This window comes from Crinia signifera, chromosome 1 (assembly GCF_055691185.1).
Source record: "Crinia signifera chromosome 1, ASM5569118v1, whole genome shotgun sequence".
In the NCBI taxonomy this organism is placed as follows: Eukaryota; Metazoa; Chordata; class Amphibia; order Anura; family Myobatrachidae; genus Crinia; species Crinia signifera.
In genome coordinates, this window is record NC_139217.1 from 262,632,774 (window position 1) to 262,651,934 (window position 19,161).

The 19,161-nt window shown below is 44.7% G+C and overlaps 1 protein-coding gene across 1 annotated transcript; it reads right to left on the reverse strand.

The window, feature by feature from the left end:
- Nucleotides 1-4,201: 4,201 nt before the first annotated feature.
- On the reverse strand, nucleotides 4,202-18,043 carry LOC146074232 (serine protease ami-like). Its single transcript, XM_083182113.1, has 5 exons — nucleotides 17,983-18,043; nucleotides 11,326-11,482; nucleotides 8,402-8,537; nucleotides 6,477-6,734; nucleotides 4,202-4,484 (listed from the first exon to the last, which is right to left on the reverse strand). The coding sequence occupies exons 1-5, from the start codon at nucleotides 18,035-18,037 to the stop codon at nucleotides 4,293-4,295; spliced, it is 798 nt and encodes a 265-aa protein (XP_083038239.1). The 5' UTR covers nucleotides 18,038-18,043; the 3' UTR covers nucleotides 4,202-4,292.
- Between the last annotated feature and the right edge of the window lie 1,118 nt (nucleotides 18,044-19,161).

The following is a 19,161-nucleotide window of genomic DNA, read 5'->3' on the forward strand; positions in this document are numbered from 1 at the left end:
ACCACCGAATATCACAAATATTCGAACCCTGCCCCCAGTGGAGCTCAGAAACACCTGGCTTGTTAAAGCCCAGATAGCACCTACTCCTGTCCCTTTAACAGATGTCACAGTGTATATACATACCCTCCAACTGTACCGATTTTGCCCGTACAGTACCGTTTTTTAACAGTCTGTATCGGCAAAAGCATTTTGTACCGAATGTAGCGTTTTTTCCAGTGTGGTGCCTAGCTCTCCCCTCCCAGGTTCCGTTCCCTAGAGTACCTTGCGGCGCCGGCGGGCATTGCATGACGTCATGATGTCACTGCCGCACCAGCATGACGTCATGATGTCACTGCCGCACCAGCGCATGCGCAGACTCTGAGGGCGCGAGATCATGTGAGGCAGAGGCAGACTGGCAGGTGCGCGGTGGCCACCAGCCGGGGCAGGCATGAGGGGGGATCTGAGGGGAGTCTGACCTGGTGACCCGGAGCTCAGCCCCGCTGCCTAAGTTGTTCAAGCTGCAGTGCAACGCCTGAGAGAGTGATCAGATCATCCTCCAGAGACTGTGAGTCACTGTCACAAAGTATAAATCCAGCCTGGCCATATATCTGTGTTCCACCTTTCTGCACAGTGTCTGACTGGTGGCTTAGTTTTATAAGTGGGCTGCTGGCATATTAAATCAGTATATTATATTTAATATACTTTAAAAAAATAAGTATAAATATATGCTGATTTAATATGCCAGCAGCCCACACAGCCACCATGTGAGACAGTCTTAGTCACAGTGAGTAGACTGTCTCAGACTCACATGGTGGCTTAGAAGTGGGCTGCTGGCATATTAAATCAGCATATTTAATATACTTATTTAAAAAAAAAGTATATTAAATATTATACTGATTTAATATGCCAGCAGCCCAATAAGCCACCATGTGACATGAGCTGCACAGATAAACAGGTGGTGCATTGTGCAACATGACCACAAGAATAATGTGGGGGAAAAAACTACCCATTACACATTCAGAAAGAGGATGTGGCCATGCCCACTTTGGCCGTGGACACGCCCACTTAACCTGTGGCCACGCCCCTTCCTAAATGTGTACCGACTTCTGCCCCTCAAATGTTGGAGGGTATGTATATAGATGGACACCTGCCTTAGATGAGTATTTGCAGTGTGGGGTATTCTGCTCTGTGAAACGGCAAAGGTTGTTGGGTGGGAGACAGGACGAAGATAGGGCCACTACTCTGGGCAGGGCCACATCCTAAAAGGAAGATAAAAAGTTGCTGGCTGAAAGGTGGCCTCACAGGTGCACTGGCCTACAAGGGATCTTCCCTGTGAGACCTATGGCCAATCTGCCCTAGATGCATCCTCTCTCATCTAATACAAGACATGGGTCCAGGAAAAAATAGTGTCTGTAGTACAAATGTGCTAATAAGTGTCTCTGAGATCAGGGAAGCCTACCTACCCCATTGTCATAGGCTACCAATTTTTTCCATATTATCAACCACGACAGAAAACATACAGTATCTACTTTATGAACAACAACTTCCCATAGGTACCTTTCCGTAACACATATTGAAACACAAAATAAATATGCTTGGACAATGGAAAGAGTCGTCCATGCCTATCTATAACCTTGCTAGTTACCTAACTGAAATACAACATAGATGATGGTCACCCACATTCGTCTTCCTCACCCCTTGTGGATTGGTGTAAATGGTGTCTCTATAGCACAGGGGGAGGAAGGGGGCGGTGGTTCTCCAAAAAGGATAAAAGCAACATGTTCCTTAACGACTCATCAAAGTTGAAAGCAAAGTCAAGAGATTTTTAACATGTTTAATATATCAGCAGTATTATTGAGATGGTTAAATCATAAGTTTTAGATAGAATGTTCTATTATTCTAGCTTATAAACATGTTCACTTGGATACAGTATATAACCATATACTGATTCATATACTATACAAGGCCATTGTACGTTCTACCTGCATTGTACTGTATGTAGGGATTTTGTGATTGCACCTGTTCTACCAGGGCTTGGGTGTCCCTGTCCTTTTTGACTGATTATTTTTCTGTGTCCTCTGCACTTGGAAAACGAAGGGCCTGATTCATGTTGACTTTCTAAGCAGCATAAATTAGCTGCTTAGCCAGCGGTTAAATGCCGCACTCCAGCACTGCGAACGGCTGCCCCCCTTCACCAAAATGACTGCCTCATTTGCATGCAAATGGATGTGTAAGCTCACACATCCATTCACATGCATGTGTACGGCTGAAATATCATTCAACGGTTGGTGACATCAACTGATTGTGCCACCTATTCGCAAATACAAGTCAGCCTAGACAGACCACCTGGATATAGACGGGGTGGGTGTCTGATGTCCTGTGATGTCAGCCGCCCGCCCTGAGCAGGCTTCACAAGTAGATGCCGATCATTTTTGTGCAACCACCGTTTTTGTGGGAATGTCCAGGAAGAGCTGGGCTCCATGCTCCAGCCCCCTGTCCACACCGCTGTGTGACAAAATCTCGGCAAGTGTAATACTCGTCGAAGGCATTTGCACTGCAGGTCTGCACGTGCGTATTTTCACGGATATGCATGCGCAGACCTACAACATCAAACCCCTTCGCGAATTTGGCTCAATAAGTGCCAACCTGAATCAGGGCCTTAGTTTCAGTGAAAAATAGTCCTACTGTAGCATTGCTAGCTGTTGTTATGTGCTTCCCTTCTTTGGCCTAATGGCTCACAGGGTAGTGCTTCTGATGGAGAATGGTAAAGGCCTTTTGTTGTAGGGATGGCCATCAGTGTGCCAACTATTGATAGTTGCCATCGTTCGAAACTGTGAGTGGTCATCAATGGTCAATAACTATGACATGGGAGGCCATTGATGGTTTCACTTATCAATGGTCATCCCTGTTCTTTCAGAGAATGGCTCGCTGGCCAATCTCAGCCTGGGGTGGGGCTCTGTGGGTGTTGGGGACAGGGCTGTGCTCCTTGTCCCGCCACCTTGAAAAAACAATATAATAAAAAAGTTTATTCTGTGCCATCGATGGAGGGAAACCATTTGGGGTACTTGTGAGTTATCCGGGCTGCCGATTTCTAAATCGGGTCGGATCGGGCACATCGCATCGCATCGCATGCGACCATCGGATGCGACCATCGGATGCGATGCGATGCGATGCGATGACCCGATTTTTCCATAGGAATCAATGTTAAAATGGACTGAGTCCATTTTAACATGGAATTCAATGGGAAAAAGGGGTCCTTTTCATACCCCTACTATCCAAGTGGGCATGGAGTTGGATATAAACCTGTGGCGAGCGTAGCGAGCCACCGAGCCCGAAGCGTGGCGAGCGTAGCGTGCCCCCGAGCCCGAAGCGTGGCGAGCGTAGCGAGCCCCGCGAGGGGACACAGAATACCGTCCCCTCGCGGGGCTCGCTTCGCTCGCCATGCTTCGGGCTCGGTGGCTCGCTACGCTCGCCACAGGTTTATATCCAACTCCATGCCCACTTGGATAGTAGGGGTATGAAAAGGACCCCTTTTTCCCATTGAATTCCATGTTAAAATGGACTCAGTCCATTTTAACATTGATTCCTATGGAAAAATCGGGTCATCGCATCCGATGATCGCATGCGATGCGATGCGATGCGATATCGCATCGCATCGCATCTGATTGTATGCCTTAACTTAAGGCATACAATCAAAAAATCGGCAGCCCAGATAACTCACAAGTACCCCATTTGGTTCTCTCCTATTGGTTACAAATCATTTTGAAATCGGTCATAATACATCGATGGCCATCCCTATTTTAGTGTAATTGTGAACAAATGCAGACCAAGGTCCAAAACACATATTACTTCTGAGAAAGCGGTGTTATGTGTATATGGTCAATTACAGATGACAGATGTAGATAGATGTAGATGACAAATAATGAGAATGACAGTTGCTAGCACTAGTGAACTGCTTGTGGTTGGCTCTTTGCAATTGCACATATCACACTGATTGGTGCTTTCTCTGTTGCCCTGGCAATTTTTATGCTACCGTGGGCTACTTTAATTATATGTTTTTCAATATCTTTTGTTAGTATTGTTTTGATGTATGATGACATAAAACAGGGCACATATCCGACTTGTATGCACCTTGTAAAGTTTGTAGTATTTAGCATTTTGAACCCTAACTGTGTCTATAACCTGTTACTTACACAATATTATCTGTTACTTGAGGTAAAGGTGGATTAAAAATATCTCATTTATTTAAATGGGTACAAAACTTTGTGTTACATAATAGTATTTGTTTTCCTGTTCTGCCACTGTGATGTCATTTAGGGTCGCACCATTGCTGCTGCTGTTGTTATGGGCAGGGTGGCATTTAGCGTGATGTCATTAATCCAATCTATGTAAGGAAAAATGCGAGTATAGATGCCAGGCCGTTTGGCATTGCCACAGATGCTAAAACCATTAGAAACTATTCCTTCTGCCACTTTATTGCATACCAAGGGTCCTCCGGAGTCCCCCTGATGGAAAAATGAACAATCATTACTGCTACTGTATATATCCTCATACTGTAAATCAAGGCTTAAAGTGGTCCTGGAGAGGTGGTGGAACTAATTTCCCCTGTCACCGCCCTCCCCTTTGCCCCACACACACATTCAACATAATAGGAGGAACCCATGCCAGGGCCAGGGTTTTCAGCACCCCTTGAAATCTACAAAATATGTGCCCTACTTCCATACTCTATAAAGGAATAGTGGCCTTGCAATAGGACTCCCAATTCAAATTATGCCACACAGTAGCACAATCATATTCACATTACACCACATGTAATGACCTTGATTCATATTACACCATATAGTAGTGTCCCTTATTCATGTTATGACACACAGCAGTGCCCCATATACAAGTTAGACTACACAGTAGTATTCCTTATACATGTATACCATGCAGTAGTGTTGCTTACAAATAATGCATACAGCAGTATTGCTTATACACTTAATGCCCACAGCAGTAGTACCGCTTACACAAAATGTTCACAGTAAGTGCCCTTTATACACTTATCTATATCTGTCTTTCCAGCAGTTTCCTCTCCTCTCTTGTTCACTTCAGTGATGGTGACGGCATGACATCACATATGCCATGCCAGAAAAAGGAAACCGCTGGCACAGGTTTTCTGTTGTAATTACTGTGCAGGGCTGTGGTTGCGGTGAAACAGCAGCGTTGGCATTTTATCACTTAAAATGTGTATTTTACATTTATATCCTTATTTTCCACACCAAAGAAAATTGGACAACTACGTGTTAGGGATATCTTCTCAAATACTACACCTGCTGCTGATGGACACATACAAAGACAGTGGAGACAATGGTAACAAACATACTTATACCAGTTTCAAACAGAAATGTCTGAAAATCACAGCTTTTTACCGACATTTGAATGCTGGGTCATTTTGTTGGTCCTAGTCTCAACATTTCTACCTGGTTATTTGCTGATTAACATGGGTATTTCTTCTGTGTGAAAGGGTCAACTGAGGTTGAAAAAGGACCTGTGTTGAACTGCAAATTACCGGGTAGAAATGCTTAACCCGGTAATTTGATTTTCTGTAAGAAAGGGGTATTAGTAACAGTGGTGTATCTATAATAGGTGCAGGGTGTGCAGTGGCCATGGCAGTGGTGTATTTATAATGTATGCACGGTGTACAGTCGTGGTGAATTTCCCATTAGACGCATGAGGCACGTGCCTAGGGGCGACAATTGTTGCAGGGCAGCACTTGGATGCTTGTATTGGTACTCTCAGCCTGAAATGTACCAGTAGTTGCTAAATATTTCCACTGTACAAAATGCCATCTTGAATGGAGTGTAAATGGGTAGGGCATGCACATACTGCCCCTGTAAGCTGTACTACTTAATAAAATACGTATACATACTTGTAAGTAAAAACACCTTTTTCCAGTGATGCCTTCTCTAATATGGTACTGGTACCAGAGTCTCTGTCACCTTCTGTTTATGCGCCATATCACTAAGGGGCAGAGGGCCTCAACATTTTCACATTCATGTCTTAAATGCCCCAGCATATTACATGTCCCATATGAAAGAGATGAGGGGAACCTGTTTTGCTTTACATTACTAACACCCTGGGAAGGGTGGTATCAGATCAACCTTCTGTCTGTCTAGTGTTGCAGAAAAAGTGTGGCACAGTTCTACTTGTAATATGTAACTCCCTGAGGGGGCTACTTCAGGGTTGCCTACCCTCTCAGCCCCCCAGTAATGTGGGCAACCCTCCCAGATTCTGGGGGACCCCCCCCCCTCTGATTGTGGCTCCCCCCCACCCTGACCGTGGCGTTTAAACAACCTTATCTGCCGATCTCAGGGGGGGGGGGCTAAGTGTCATAATCGCATCCCCCGGAACTCTTACTGAAAGTCAACTCTCTGGGCTTCTCCCAGAGAGGAGCTTTGAGCTTTCAAAGGTCGGTAACCCTGGGCTACTTACAAACTGCAGCTGTTCATACTCACATCACATGAATCCTTTCTACCATCCCCTGCGCACATCAAGTTGGAAGTGATTTTATCTTGGTAGTAGGCTCGGCCATTACATATCTCGTTGCTGATTATAGGGACCATGACCTCATACAGCATGTCTGGCTTCCTTCCTGTGCGCGATATCTTCCCCCAGCCAGCTACGCGGCACAACATACCGCCAGGAATCACAATATCTTTAGTTTGGAATTGCAGAGGCTTCGCTGTATCACTGAGCCGGACCTTGGGTTTTACCTTAGGAAACATGCAACAAAAGCACAAGATTAATTTAATAGTGACATCGTTTATTTCTCCCTGTATTTCTACATCGAGGACCGGCTCAATGTACCCGGGGTTGATTATTGCCAAGTGGGGGGACCGCACGCTGTTTTTTTTGGTACTTGTTTCCTAGCACGGCGCCCGTTGTGGGTCATCGCATACCATGGACGTGACCGACGCGATTTCAAGGCTAATTTTTAGCCTTTTCCGCGACAATTAAAAAATTGCGTCCATCGCATGCCTTAAGTTAAGGCATGCGATGCGACCGATGCGATGTACGTGATTTTACATAGGGAACAATGTTAAATTGGCCAATGGACCCGATTTTTCATTGTATACCCACCCTTATGGGTATTTTACATGATAAATGCCCCCCCTCATTGTTAATGCCACCCCACGATGAACGTCAACCCGAAGCGTGGCGAGCGCAGGGAGCCCATGAGGGGCAGCGGTACGCGTCCTCCGACCTTTTCATACCCCCACTATACACGTCAGCGTGGAGTTGAATTTATATAGTGTGGTGAGCACAGCGTAATACCTGTGAGGTAATGTGCGTCCCCTCGCGGGGCTTAACAATGGGGGGGCATTTGACCCATCAGGGTTGGCAAACAATAAAAATTGGGGTCTGGGGCCATTTAACATTGGGGCCAATGTAAAATCTGGTCTCAGCCCTACGAATGATAGTAAATTTGGATTTCCAATTGAAATGTATGGTGAAATACGTACATGTTCTTTCGATGATGTATCTATTAGTAAAACGCAATACGAATGAAAATACAAACACCTGTATACTTTGCTTAGTAAATTCAGAAAACATCACTGCCGTATTTCACATAGAATGGTTATGAATATGTTCATTCCTAGTCATTCACAGTAAATTTCCCCCTGTGATCGTTGTGAAAACATATCAAAACCTTTGCTGTACTATCATTTCATTTGCATTAATGTGTGTGGATGCCTTTGACCAATCATCATCATCAGCTCACAAGTAGAGTTTCCATTCATTTGCTCCCTCAAATAGGTGCAAATGCGGGTTTTCGGCAAACACCTTGGCGTCAATTTACATTCAACCATCAAGCAGCCCATAGCACATTCTTAAGACGGGTACACACTGAGCAATGTAGGTCATATGCTCGTCTGATCTGCCTGACTGGGTGTTTACCCAACTGTACACTTTTGCCACATTTACACCCATGATCAACCTCCAGCCATGGTTGGTGCATGTTTTTTAGGCACACTAGAAAGAAATTCAGCTTACTGCTCTCTCCACTCACACACCAGTACCGACTTTCCAAAAACCCCAGCAGAAGTGTGGAGGTCTTTAGTTTTGTGAAAGACTCGGGTGCACCCCCACATTCTGCCTAATGGAAGAGTCGTCCCTGCCCCCAACCTAGCCCACTTGTAGAAAGTTGCCTAAAAATCTAAAAGGCATGCATGCATTCTAAAAAAAAAAAATCAAGTTGCAGGTGAAGATGCCACGTGCATTTACATCAAAATGTGAATGAGGTCTGTTGTGTCTTTCATTCAATATCTGTATAATAAAATAAAAAAATAGAATCTAATGATATTTTGTTTCTAGCTATGCTAATTTGGATTTGTATTGCATAATATTATTATTGACAAAGTTCCGTTACAATTCTTACCTTTAGCAGAAGTAGGTCATGATACTTGGTAGTTTTGTTATATTGAGGGTGAGTGACTTGGATCTCAATTTCATAAGCAAAGTTAGGAGAGTCGGATAGAGAGTTTGTCCCCACAACAGCACGAGTGTAATTATTACTGGAAGAGAAACAATCCTTATTTTTTGTTCATATACTCCTACACCTTTACCACACTGTCTGACCTCTATACCTCCCTCCCTGTACTTTTACATCATGCTTAAGGTGTGTACACACGGTGCAATATGGTTGCTGAGCGATTTTGGCTTATTTTAGCTCAGTGATATATTGTTCAGCGACCATATCGCACACTGCACTGTTTTTGTCATCAACCTTCTAATTTCACTTAACAAAAAACACTGGAAAGTCTCATTTGCAGGAACCAAAACAGGGCTGGTTGCGGGAGCCCGCTCCTAGCGATATTGCCCTAAAAACACGGGGATTTGGCTAATGTTGCTTTACCCCTATAGATTGTAAGCTTGCACAAGCAGGACCATCTACTATTTGTTCTCTTTACATTATTATACTAATTGCACACTCAACTACAACATTGTGGACCTCATAGCTAAATCTTGAAAGCCTTTCCCCCATTGACAGAAGAGGTAAGAAAACAAAGACACATTAGCCAATCATAATAAAAAAGGGACAGATGTTAAATGATCAGGATAGAAGTGACAGGCATAAAGTCAGGAGGTGACAGGACTGGGACAGAACAAAGGACAAGAGAGAGGGGTGACAGGGAAAGGACAAAGGTGACAGGATTATGACAGAGAGGACAGGGACATGACACTGGGGACAGGGCAGATATTAGGTGACAGGGACAAAACAAAGAGGGCAGGACAGGCTGCTGTAATCAGTCTCCCCACCCCCTCCAATTTAAGATACATTATATAATAATATAATATACATCCCCTCGCCTTGCATCTTTTATGATAAAGAGATCATTGCTATGCACTATTTTCACTTACTTTTTTGTGCAGTTTTTGGCTGGGGCTGATGCTTCTACAAGTGTATTTACATGGCGGGTAGCAGCACTGCTCTCTGCACACAGGGGCAGTAACCTGCCAGGTGAGACAAATTCAAGGGAGCTGGGGACAGCCGGAGACCCAGCGCGCCACTAGCATGTTAACCATCAGTGACTAGGGGAAGTAGAGGCCGCGGATCCCGGTCATCTGGCTGTACGCATGTAAATGGAGGAGGAGCCTGGAGATGGGCTAGCTCTAGCTGTCCAGGGAAGAGGAATCACTCAGTGGATAATGCTACTGCTGCCAATAAGCAGCAGACTGACAGACACATCTGTGCCGGCAACCCTGAAAATACACCTGCCTATGGAGTCCCTCCTATCTGGAAGCAAATTGTATGGAATCTTCATAACGCTCACTATTAATTTAAAAATAAATTAATCACAGTGCAGGGGATTGCTTTCTGGACCTAGCAGCCAGGACCCATAACAGCTGCATCCCCTGCACCCTCGATAGTTACACCACTGTGCACACTGTAATTATGAATGTAATTCAATTTATATACTGTTTATATTAGTCACTTTGCACTTATGTATCCTGTTGTCAGTTGTATCCCGGTGTATGGCACTTAATTAAAATATAATAATAATAATCTATATCAGTGGTTCCCAAACTGTGCGCCAAGGCTCCCTGGGGTGCCTCAGGACACTTGCTGGGGTGCCTCGGGTTGGTCGTCCAGGAACAATTCAAATTATTTATGATCAATTATTTCTGTACAAAACCAGTGCTGGTGGCTGCCAATCATAAAATGTGTACATTCAGAACCAAATCCTGCCCTTTACCACATAACTGAACCTATGAAGCACATATAAACACAATTTACTTAATTTGATATATATATTTTGGGGCCTAGAGGTGCCGTGGAAAAATTCTGATACTCTAGGGTGTCGTGATTAGAAAAAGATTGGGAACCCCTGATATATATAACAAGTTGAAGAGTGTGTGCGTGTCTAACGCATTGTAGAGACACCATGGCACTCAGAGCCGCCAAAAATTCAGCAACAATGTAACTCTGTACCCAGCTGTGTGCACATCTAAGCCATTTTTGGGAAATTTCTCTTAGAAAACACCAAGATTCAATTTGCCTTGATTGATGATCTGGAAAAAAGATTGATGATCTGTGAAACAGATGACGAAGGAACACACACCTGGGTCTTTATTCAGATATGATCGCAGTACAAATTTGTTCTCAAATGGGCAAAACCATGTGCACTGCAGCTGGGGCAGATGTAACATGTATAGACAGATAGATAGACTTTCTAATCAAGGTACTTGTGTAGTTTCACAGCGCCAGCATGGCGCCGTGCGTCTAAACCACGCTGCGGGCTTGGTGGCTCGCTACGCTCGCCACACTATCTAAAATCAACTCCATGCCAACGTGGATAGTGGGGGTATAAACTATCCATGTTGGCATGGAGTTAAGTTACTTTATTTTAGATAGTTTGGCGAGCGTTGAACCCGGAAGTAGCACGGCGCCATGCTGATGCCGTGAAACTACACAAGAACCCTAATCAAAATTGTACTCCCTGCACAGTCTATTCTTTCTTGCGATACTGAAACCGTGGTGGCGTGCATTGAATTTGCAAGCTATATTCCCATGGTGCAATATGTACTATGTTTTCTACTGATATGGACTATATATTGTATATAACGGTAGTTTATATTGCACCATGTGTATGCCCAATAAGTTTAGACAATACTGCATCTACAATTAGAGCCATGTAGTGGCCTATGTACGGTATACTGTAGTATGCATATTCATGTAATTACTTCTGTACAGGCATCTATCTAGTCTTTATAATGACAGCAGGATTATGGATAACATGTTTATATGTAACACTAGGGTGTATATTATGATGTATAAAGGTATTACGGAATGATGTTTACCTGTCAGTTGCACAATGCGCTGCACTAAGCACCCACTCATCAGAGATTAAAAGCCCCCCACATTTGTGGGTTCCATTCACCTGTATTGACACCATATATGGTCTACTATTTAAAAAGGACTCCTCCCCACCCAAAATTCGTCCACGGGGTCGGCACTCTGTAAGGAAAAAAGAAAAGTTATTGTTTCACAAGTAAACTTAGATAAAAAAAATAATTTTTTTTCATATTTAAAAAGGGTTCGGTACTTGTGTATTATCACGGCGCCCCCGATTTCCATCGTAGGGCATTGTACGATGAAAAATCGCATCGCATGCGATGCGACGCAATTTCACCCGATTTTTTAATTGTACAGGCACCCAGATGCCTTATTGACATGTTAAATGCCCCCCCCAGACCCGATTTTTTATTGTATACCCACCCTCATGGGTCATGAGTATGTGAAATGCCCCCCATTGTTAACGCCACCCCACTATAAACACCAACCGGAAGCGTGGCGAGCGCAGCGAGCCCGTGAGGGGCGGCGGTACGTGTCCTCCGACCGTTTCATACCCCGACTATCCACGTCGGCGCGGAGTTGATTTCATAAAGTGTGGCGAGCGCAGCAAGCCACCGAGCCCGAAGCGTGGCAAGCGCAGTGAGCCCCGCGAGGGGGCGCATATACCTGTGAAGTAATGCGCGTCCACTCGCGGGGCTTGCTGTGCTCGCCACGCTTCGGGCTCGGTGGCTTGCTGTGCTCACCACACTTTATAAAATCAACTCCATGCCGACGTGGATAGTGGCAGGGCCGTAACTAGGGGGGGGCTGGGGGGGCACGCGCACCGGGCGCTGGAGGCAGGGGGCGCTGGAGGCAGGGGGACGCTGGTGTGACCAGCGGCAGCAGCGGGGAGCTAGCGCCGCAGCCGCTGCCACATCAAAGATGGCCGCCCGCCGCCGCCCCCTCGTCTCCCCGCTCCCCCGCTGGCTGCCCTGCTCCCGTCCCCTCACGTCTCCCCCGCTGTGTATGCGGGAGAGACGTGCTGCTGCGGTGCTGCATATGCTGCTGGACCGCTAGCCAATGGCCGCTCGCGGTCCAGCAGCCACCAGTTGATTGGCTGCTGGACCGCGAACGGCCATTGGCTAGCGGTCCAGCAGCGGGAGTTAGAAATGTTAAAATCATACAGCACAGCAGCAGCACGTCTCTCCCGCGAATACAGCGGGGGAGACGTGAGGGGACGGGCAGGCAGGCACAGGCACACTGACAAGCCTGCCTGCCTGTCTGCCTCCCGCAGGCGGGGGAGGGGGGGGTTCTATCCCCCTTGGCAACGAGCACACTGGCATTCTATCCCCCTTGGCAACGAGCACACTGGCATTCTATCCCCCTTGGCAACGAGCACACTGGCATTCTATCCCCCTTGGCAACGAGCACACTGGCACAGATCGATCCCCCTCGGCAACGAGCACACTGGCACAGATCAATCCCCCTCGGCAACGAGCACAGAGGCACAGATCTATCCCCCTCGGCAACGAGCACAGAGGCACAGATCTATCCCCCTCGGCAACAAGCAAATTCAGTCCACCTTGGCATCGGCATGAAGCCCCTGGCATTGAGCATATAGGTAAGTGGCACTGATGTGTCAAATGTGTATGGTGTGTTATACAGTATGTCATGGGCATTGCGTCGTGTTATATAGTATGACATGGGCATTGCTTAGTGTTATAAAGTATGTAATGGGCATTGCAGTGTTGTATAGTATGTCATGGGCATTGCGTAGTGTTATATAGTATGTAATGGGCATTGCAGTGTTGTATAGTATGTAATGGGCATTACGGTGTGGCTGGGGGCATGGGGGCTGGGGGCATGGCTAGAGGCTCACAGAGCCTCTGGGTCATGCCCCCATAGCGGCAAAATGGGGGCGTGGCCTTGCGGGGGAGCAGCGATTATAGGCCACGCCCCCAAATTAGGCCACACCCCCCGAAAATTTCGGCGCGCCTCCGGCGCGCAGCATCACTAGGGTGGGGGGGGGGGCACCAAAAGACTGCCTTGCCCCGGGCGCCGGAAACCCTAGTTTCGGCCCTGATAGTGGGGGTATGAAAAGGTCGGAGGACACATACCGCCGCCCCTCGCGGGCTCGCTACGCTCGCCATGCTTCGGGTTGGCGTTGATAGTGGGGGGGCCGTTAACAATGTGGGGGCACTTTACATATTTATTACCCATCAGGGTGGGTATACAATTAGAAATCGGGTCTGGGGGTGCCATTTAACATGGGACTCAATGGCAAATCGCGTCGCATCGCATGCCATTGTAATGGCATGCGATGTAACCCAATTTTAAAATTGTATACTCAGTCCGGAAAAAAGGCTGAAATCGGGTACATCGCATGCCACTTAATTAGTGGTATGCGATGTGATGGGCGCCGTGATAATACACAAGTCGCAAGGGTTCTTACAGAATGCTCATATTTTGGGTAATGACCTAAAAATAGACCCCCACTGAGCTAAAAGCCATTTGTATAAATACAGTGAAACTGGATGTGTATGTATTTGTAATACCCCTTTTCCACTAGACAAGCCAGATCACACCCAGGATTTTGTACTGGGGTGCTACCTAGATTGCAAACTCTTTCCCACTAATGTCCCGACCTGGCATAATGCCAGACGGGTGACGTCATCTGGGGGTGGCGCTGGGAGGTGAGAGCATCCCTGGTCCAACTAAGCAAACTCTGAAAAAACATTTCAAAAGACTGGATGGCCCTCTGATTGGCTGAGAGAGAGCTCTGTTAGCCAATCAGCAGCTGCCTGAATGTGAGATCACTGATTGGCTAAGACCTCTCTCAGCCAATCAGAGGGCCACCCAGTGTTTTTAAATACTTTTTTCAAATTATGCCACCCACCGTTGACTACCCCTGCACGCCAGCCCTCCTGCCATCCGCTCCACTACACCAATGCCCGCCAGCCCCCTTCCAGCACCCAACGGCATTCGACAGGTGGCATACGACATCAGATGCTGTAAAAAAGAACTAACGATGCAATCGGATGCGATGGCATTGCGATGTCGCATTGCGATGTCGCATTGCTTCCGATCGCACAAGTGTATGGGCACCATAAGTGTTAAGTTTTTATGTGGTAAACAATGAACACTGTGGCAGTGGGGAAGGGACTGGTCTGAATGATTAAACATTATGTGTAAAATGTTGCCTTACATATTGCCACAGTACAAATAATAGTTTATAATATAGGTAATAACACATTGAAAACTATTTTTAAGCTATTTGTGAACAGTATTTCATTTTTAAGTGATGTGATTATGTTGAATAAGTCCAATGTAAATGTATAATTTAATTAGCTTTATAAGCAAAAATGATATTGGAAGTGACATAGTGAGTAAAATTGCAATATTTGTGGACGACACAAAATTGAGTAAGGAAATTATTTCAGGAGAGGATGTGGAAACACTACAAAGTGACTTAAATAAACCGGAAATGTGGGTGGAAAATGCAGTTTAACATTGAAATATGTAAAGTAATCCATTATGGGAACAAAAATGAACAATCTACTTATAGGAGTAAATGGAGTTATTATAGGGAATTCTGCTATAGAGAAGGACTTGGGGGTCATCAGAGATGAAAAGTTGGGTAATAGTGCACACTGCTCAAAGCAAACCAGAAACTGGCATGCATTAAAAGGGGTATGGATTCAAGGGATGCAAATGTAACAGTGCCTCTTTACAAGGCATTGTTGAGACCACACTTGGAATATTGTGTTCAGTTCTGGGCACCGCACCCTAAAAAGGACATAAATGAATTGGAGCAGGTACAGAGAAGGGCAACTAAGCTAGTAAAAGGTCTCAAATCACTAGAATACAGCGATAGGTTAACCTCCGTTTCTCCAGTGAAAACATATTCAGCCTGGTTGAGAGGTGATATGATTAGTATGTTCAAATACAGGATTGGGAATCATATGGAACTGGGAGATGATTTGTTCACTAACAGGCCTATACTTAGGACACCTGGACATGTACTGAGGCTCGAGGAAAAGAAATTCCCTACTGAATTAAGAAGGGGATTTTTCACCATTAGAGCAATAATATTCTGGAACACAATTGCCGGTGGGGGTGATTACAGCAACTACTGTTAATGAATTTAAATCAAAACAGGATGCATTTTTGGCCACTAAGGGAATCCTATAGATATGAATTACTCAAGTCAGTAGTTACAAGTCAAATAGGTTGAACTCAATGGACTAATGTCTTTTTTCAGCCTTAATTACTATGTTACTATGTAATATTGTGTATCTTAAAATACACTTATTATTATTATTATTATTATTATTATTATTATTATTATTATTATTATTATTATGTTATAATTATATTTCAGGGTAAACAATATAGTACAAATTTGATTGCTTGAATAACCAGGCCTAGAGCTGCTCCAATTAATGAGCTATAGATCTTTATAAGTAACTCCTCTACCATTTCTAACATCATGTAAGGCCAGTTTTAAAAGATTACTTTTTGCAACATAAAAGGATAATTTGCAGCCAAATACAAATAGAATCTATTACATTATGTTATGGTAGCAATACAAAACATGTGCTAAAAAAAAACGGCATTTTGATTGATACAAATATAATGAGAGGTTTTGACACAGTCTGAAAAGTTACGGGTAGATCAGTGCTCTGCCAAGTGTTTATTAAAGAGCAGAGTGGCATGCTAGCTTCTGTGGAACTAATCATCCCAGCATGCATTGCCACAGTTTTGCAGAACATGTTGGTGTGTGTATTTACATAGCAGCTGGAGATTCAATTTAAGCAAGGGATTATGGGGCATACACAGGGCGATTTTAATCCATTTTTTAAGTGATCGGACAAGAAAATGACCCGCATCGCTCAGTGTGTAGGGGCCATAGTGATGTGCAGCCTCACGCATCACCATCACTGGGCAATTAAGACCCTGCATGCAGGATAAATGTAGTCAGATCGCCAGTCAGGGCGAGTGTTCTCACTGGAGAACACAGACCTTGACAGATCGCTCAACACACATTGCTGTGCATTGCTGTGTGCTTAATGATCTAAATTGCTCAGGTTCGCTCAGCACAGTCGCCCCGTGTATACGCCCCATTGCACAATGTTTTCCCAGACCCCACAATATCTCTGCAGCCCACTCACAGAGGGCCTTATTCTAGTTCACTCTTAGAGGCAAATTCCTTCTTAGCTGGACAAAACCATGTGCACTGATGTGGGGCAGATGTAAAATGTGCAGAGAGAATTAGATTTGGGTGAGTTATTTTGTTTCTGTGCAAGGTAAATACTGACTGCTTTATTTTTACACTGCAATATAGATCTTACTTTGAAGAAAACCCCCACCCAAATGTAATTCTCTCTGCACATGTTACCTCTGCCCCACCTGCAGTCACATGGTTTTGTCCAGCTAAGAAGGAATTTGCCTCTAAGAGTGAACTAGAATAAGGCCCAGTGTCTCTCCAGTTCCCTTCATCTCTATAGCCCTGCATTCCTCCGGCTCCAGCCCTCAGACACTTGACCATCTTCTAGGTCTTCTGGCTGCTCCTCTTCAGATGCAGCTAATCTGCTTTTTAGGAATCTGTGGTGTGGTACTGTGCCACAATAAACAACCTCGGGCCTGGTACAAATTTACCCCATCCTCCGATGGTCGCCGACCATCGAATGATGGACCGAGCGGTCAGACAGCATTGAGTGCTACAGACCACTCGGACATTTCTCCGTGCGAAAGCAGGGATATGGGCGGGCAGCTGGCATCCGGCTATGTCAGCTGTCCGCCCCCCACACGTGGGAACGCCCATGAAACATGGGGCGTACGCATATGGTAATGAGCCCAAACAGCCCTTCACGCCCCTCTCCACCCCCTGCTTGTTCCGACCGATCATTTTCTGTACGGAATTCACGCTGTATTCGGACGTGCATGGCATTCGCACATACGCAGAAAAGCCTCTGCACATGTGCAAACACAATACATTGGCCGTCAGCCCAAACATGCAGCCATCCGACTCATTCAGAATAAGGGCCATAATGCTACAGTAATAGCAACCCTTAAACACATAATGCCACACAGTTATGCCCTTTACACAATATACCATACATTAGTAATGCCTTTCTATGCATAATGTCATACAGTAATGCCACTTACACATATGCCACACATTACATCCCAATCCCCCACCCTCCTGCACACTCCACCAGCCAGGGAGTCAATGCAAGCCCATTCTTCTAGACTTCGCAAACGCCCATGGAAGGGGGAGCTGCTGTGGCTGGGCTTAAATAAAAGCCCTCCTTCGGGAAAGGTGGCCATTTTTTTTACTGCCTACCACTGCCCCCCACTGTACTGGCACTCCCACTGCTGATGGCTCAGTGGTATATGCTGCATTCCCCTAGGCATTTGCCTAGTTTGCTTATGCTTAGGGCCATCTCTGGCACACTGTGCCAGGTAAGAACATTCTTTTAGAGTACTGTTGCAGAATTTGTAGTGCCCTGTTCTATAGTATCTAATACTGTAGATACCTATGTGTGTATACTTATATACTGTGACTAGAACTAGAAACCTACTACAGTATGTTCTACAACTGCTGTTAGATAAAACCTGAACACTCCCAATTAGTATTATGAAGATGATGATGATGATGATGATGATAAAGTTACACTTACCATTAGATGTTATACAAAGTACAACAACCAATGCAGATATGTGTGAAGTCATCATGCTGGATACCAGGTGTGATTCCCTGAGCTTTGCTTCTATGTATATATAAGGCTGAAGTCCCTCCCCCACCTAATCAAACCCCTCCCTCTGCTGACATAATATTATCTTTTATATAAACAGGAAATTGCAAAACAATTGCAAAGTTCTTAGATATCTACAGAAAACTGATGGAGGCCAGTAAAGTTCACTTTAAGCGCTGAGAATGATATTGGCTGGCATTCCTACTGTGCAGACCAACAGCCAAGTCCAAAAATACACTGAGAATACATCCAGTCAGCAAAAAAGTGAATAATTATAAAAAAAAAAATGGGAAAAAGGCTGTTGCATAAATAAATGTATTATATACTGTATCTAAACTCATAAGCACATTTTTCCATTTGTTTTCCGCTTTCAGGTCTGAACATATGGAGCTTGGCCCTTATTCAGATCTGATCGCAGTGCAAATTTGTTCTCAAAATGGGAAAACCCATGTGCACTGCAGGTGGGGCAGATGTAACATGCGCATAGAGAGTTACATTTTGGTGGGGTGTGTTGAAACTAAAATTGCAGTGCAAAATAATGCAGCCAGTATTTACCCTGCATAGAAACAAAATAAGAAAAGAGGGGGGAAAAGTCTGCACTCTGTTATCTTTAACCTATTAAGGACTTACCACCTATTTTTATTTATGGTGGGAGTGCTATCCTCACAATCAGTTGAAGCTTATACGAAGAGAGGAGAGAAAGGGATTGTACGGTTGGATGCACACCTTTGATTAAATCTACAAGAAAATAGAGTCAATTTCTGGTTTGATTTTCATAAAAATGTCCTTCTAGTTTTTATTTTATTAATTGAAACTAGGGGACATGGGGACTTTTAGATATGATGAAAATAAGAGGTTAAAATGACGTACAGTTACAACATAAATAGGCCATAAAGTGCTAGAATAGATTGAAAAGTGAAATAGTATTAAAATTGTACAGAGCTAGGGTTGCTGTTGCAGTGATTGTAATGCTTATTTGTGTGTGAGAGTGGCTTTGGGGGTGACATTCTATGGAATGAGAGTAGTGTTTTTTGGCGAATTTTACTCCAAAAAACGGCTAATTCGCATTTTTCCGTGAAATCGCATATTTAATCTGATGCGAAA

What these genes read in the sequence shown, in the direction of transcription:
- LOC146074232 (XM_083182113.1), bottom strand. Translation starts at nt 18,037, where the DNA reads ATGATGACTTCACACATATCTGCATTGGTTGTTGTACTTTGTATAACA. An exon ending in GCGCATTGTGCAACTGACAG is followed by an intron (nt 8,538 to 11,325) that starts GTAAACATCATT and finishes TTTCTCTTCCAG; the next exon opens with TAATAATTACACTCGTGCTG. An exon ending in GTAGAAAGGATTCATGTGAT is followed by an intron (nt 4,485 to 6,476) that starts GTGAGTATGAAC and finishes TTTTTCCATCAG; the next exon opens with GGGGACTCCGGAGGACCCTT.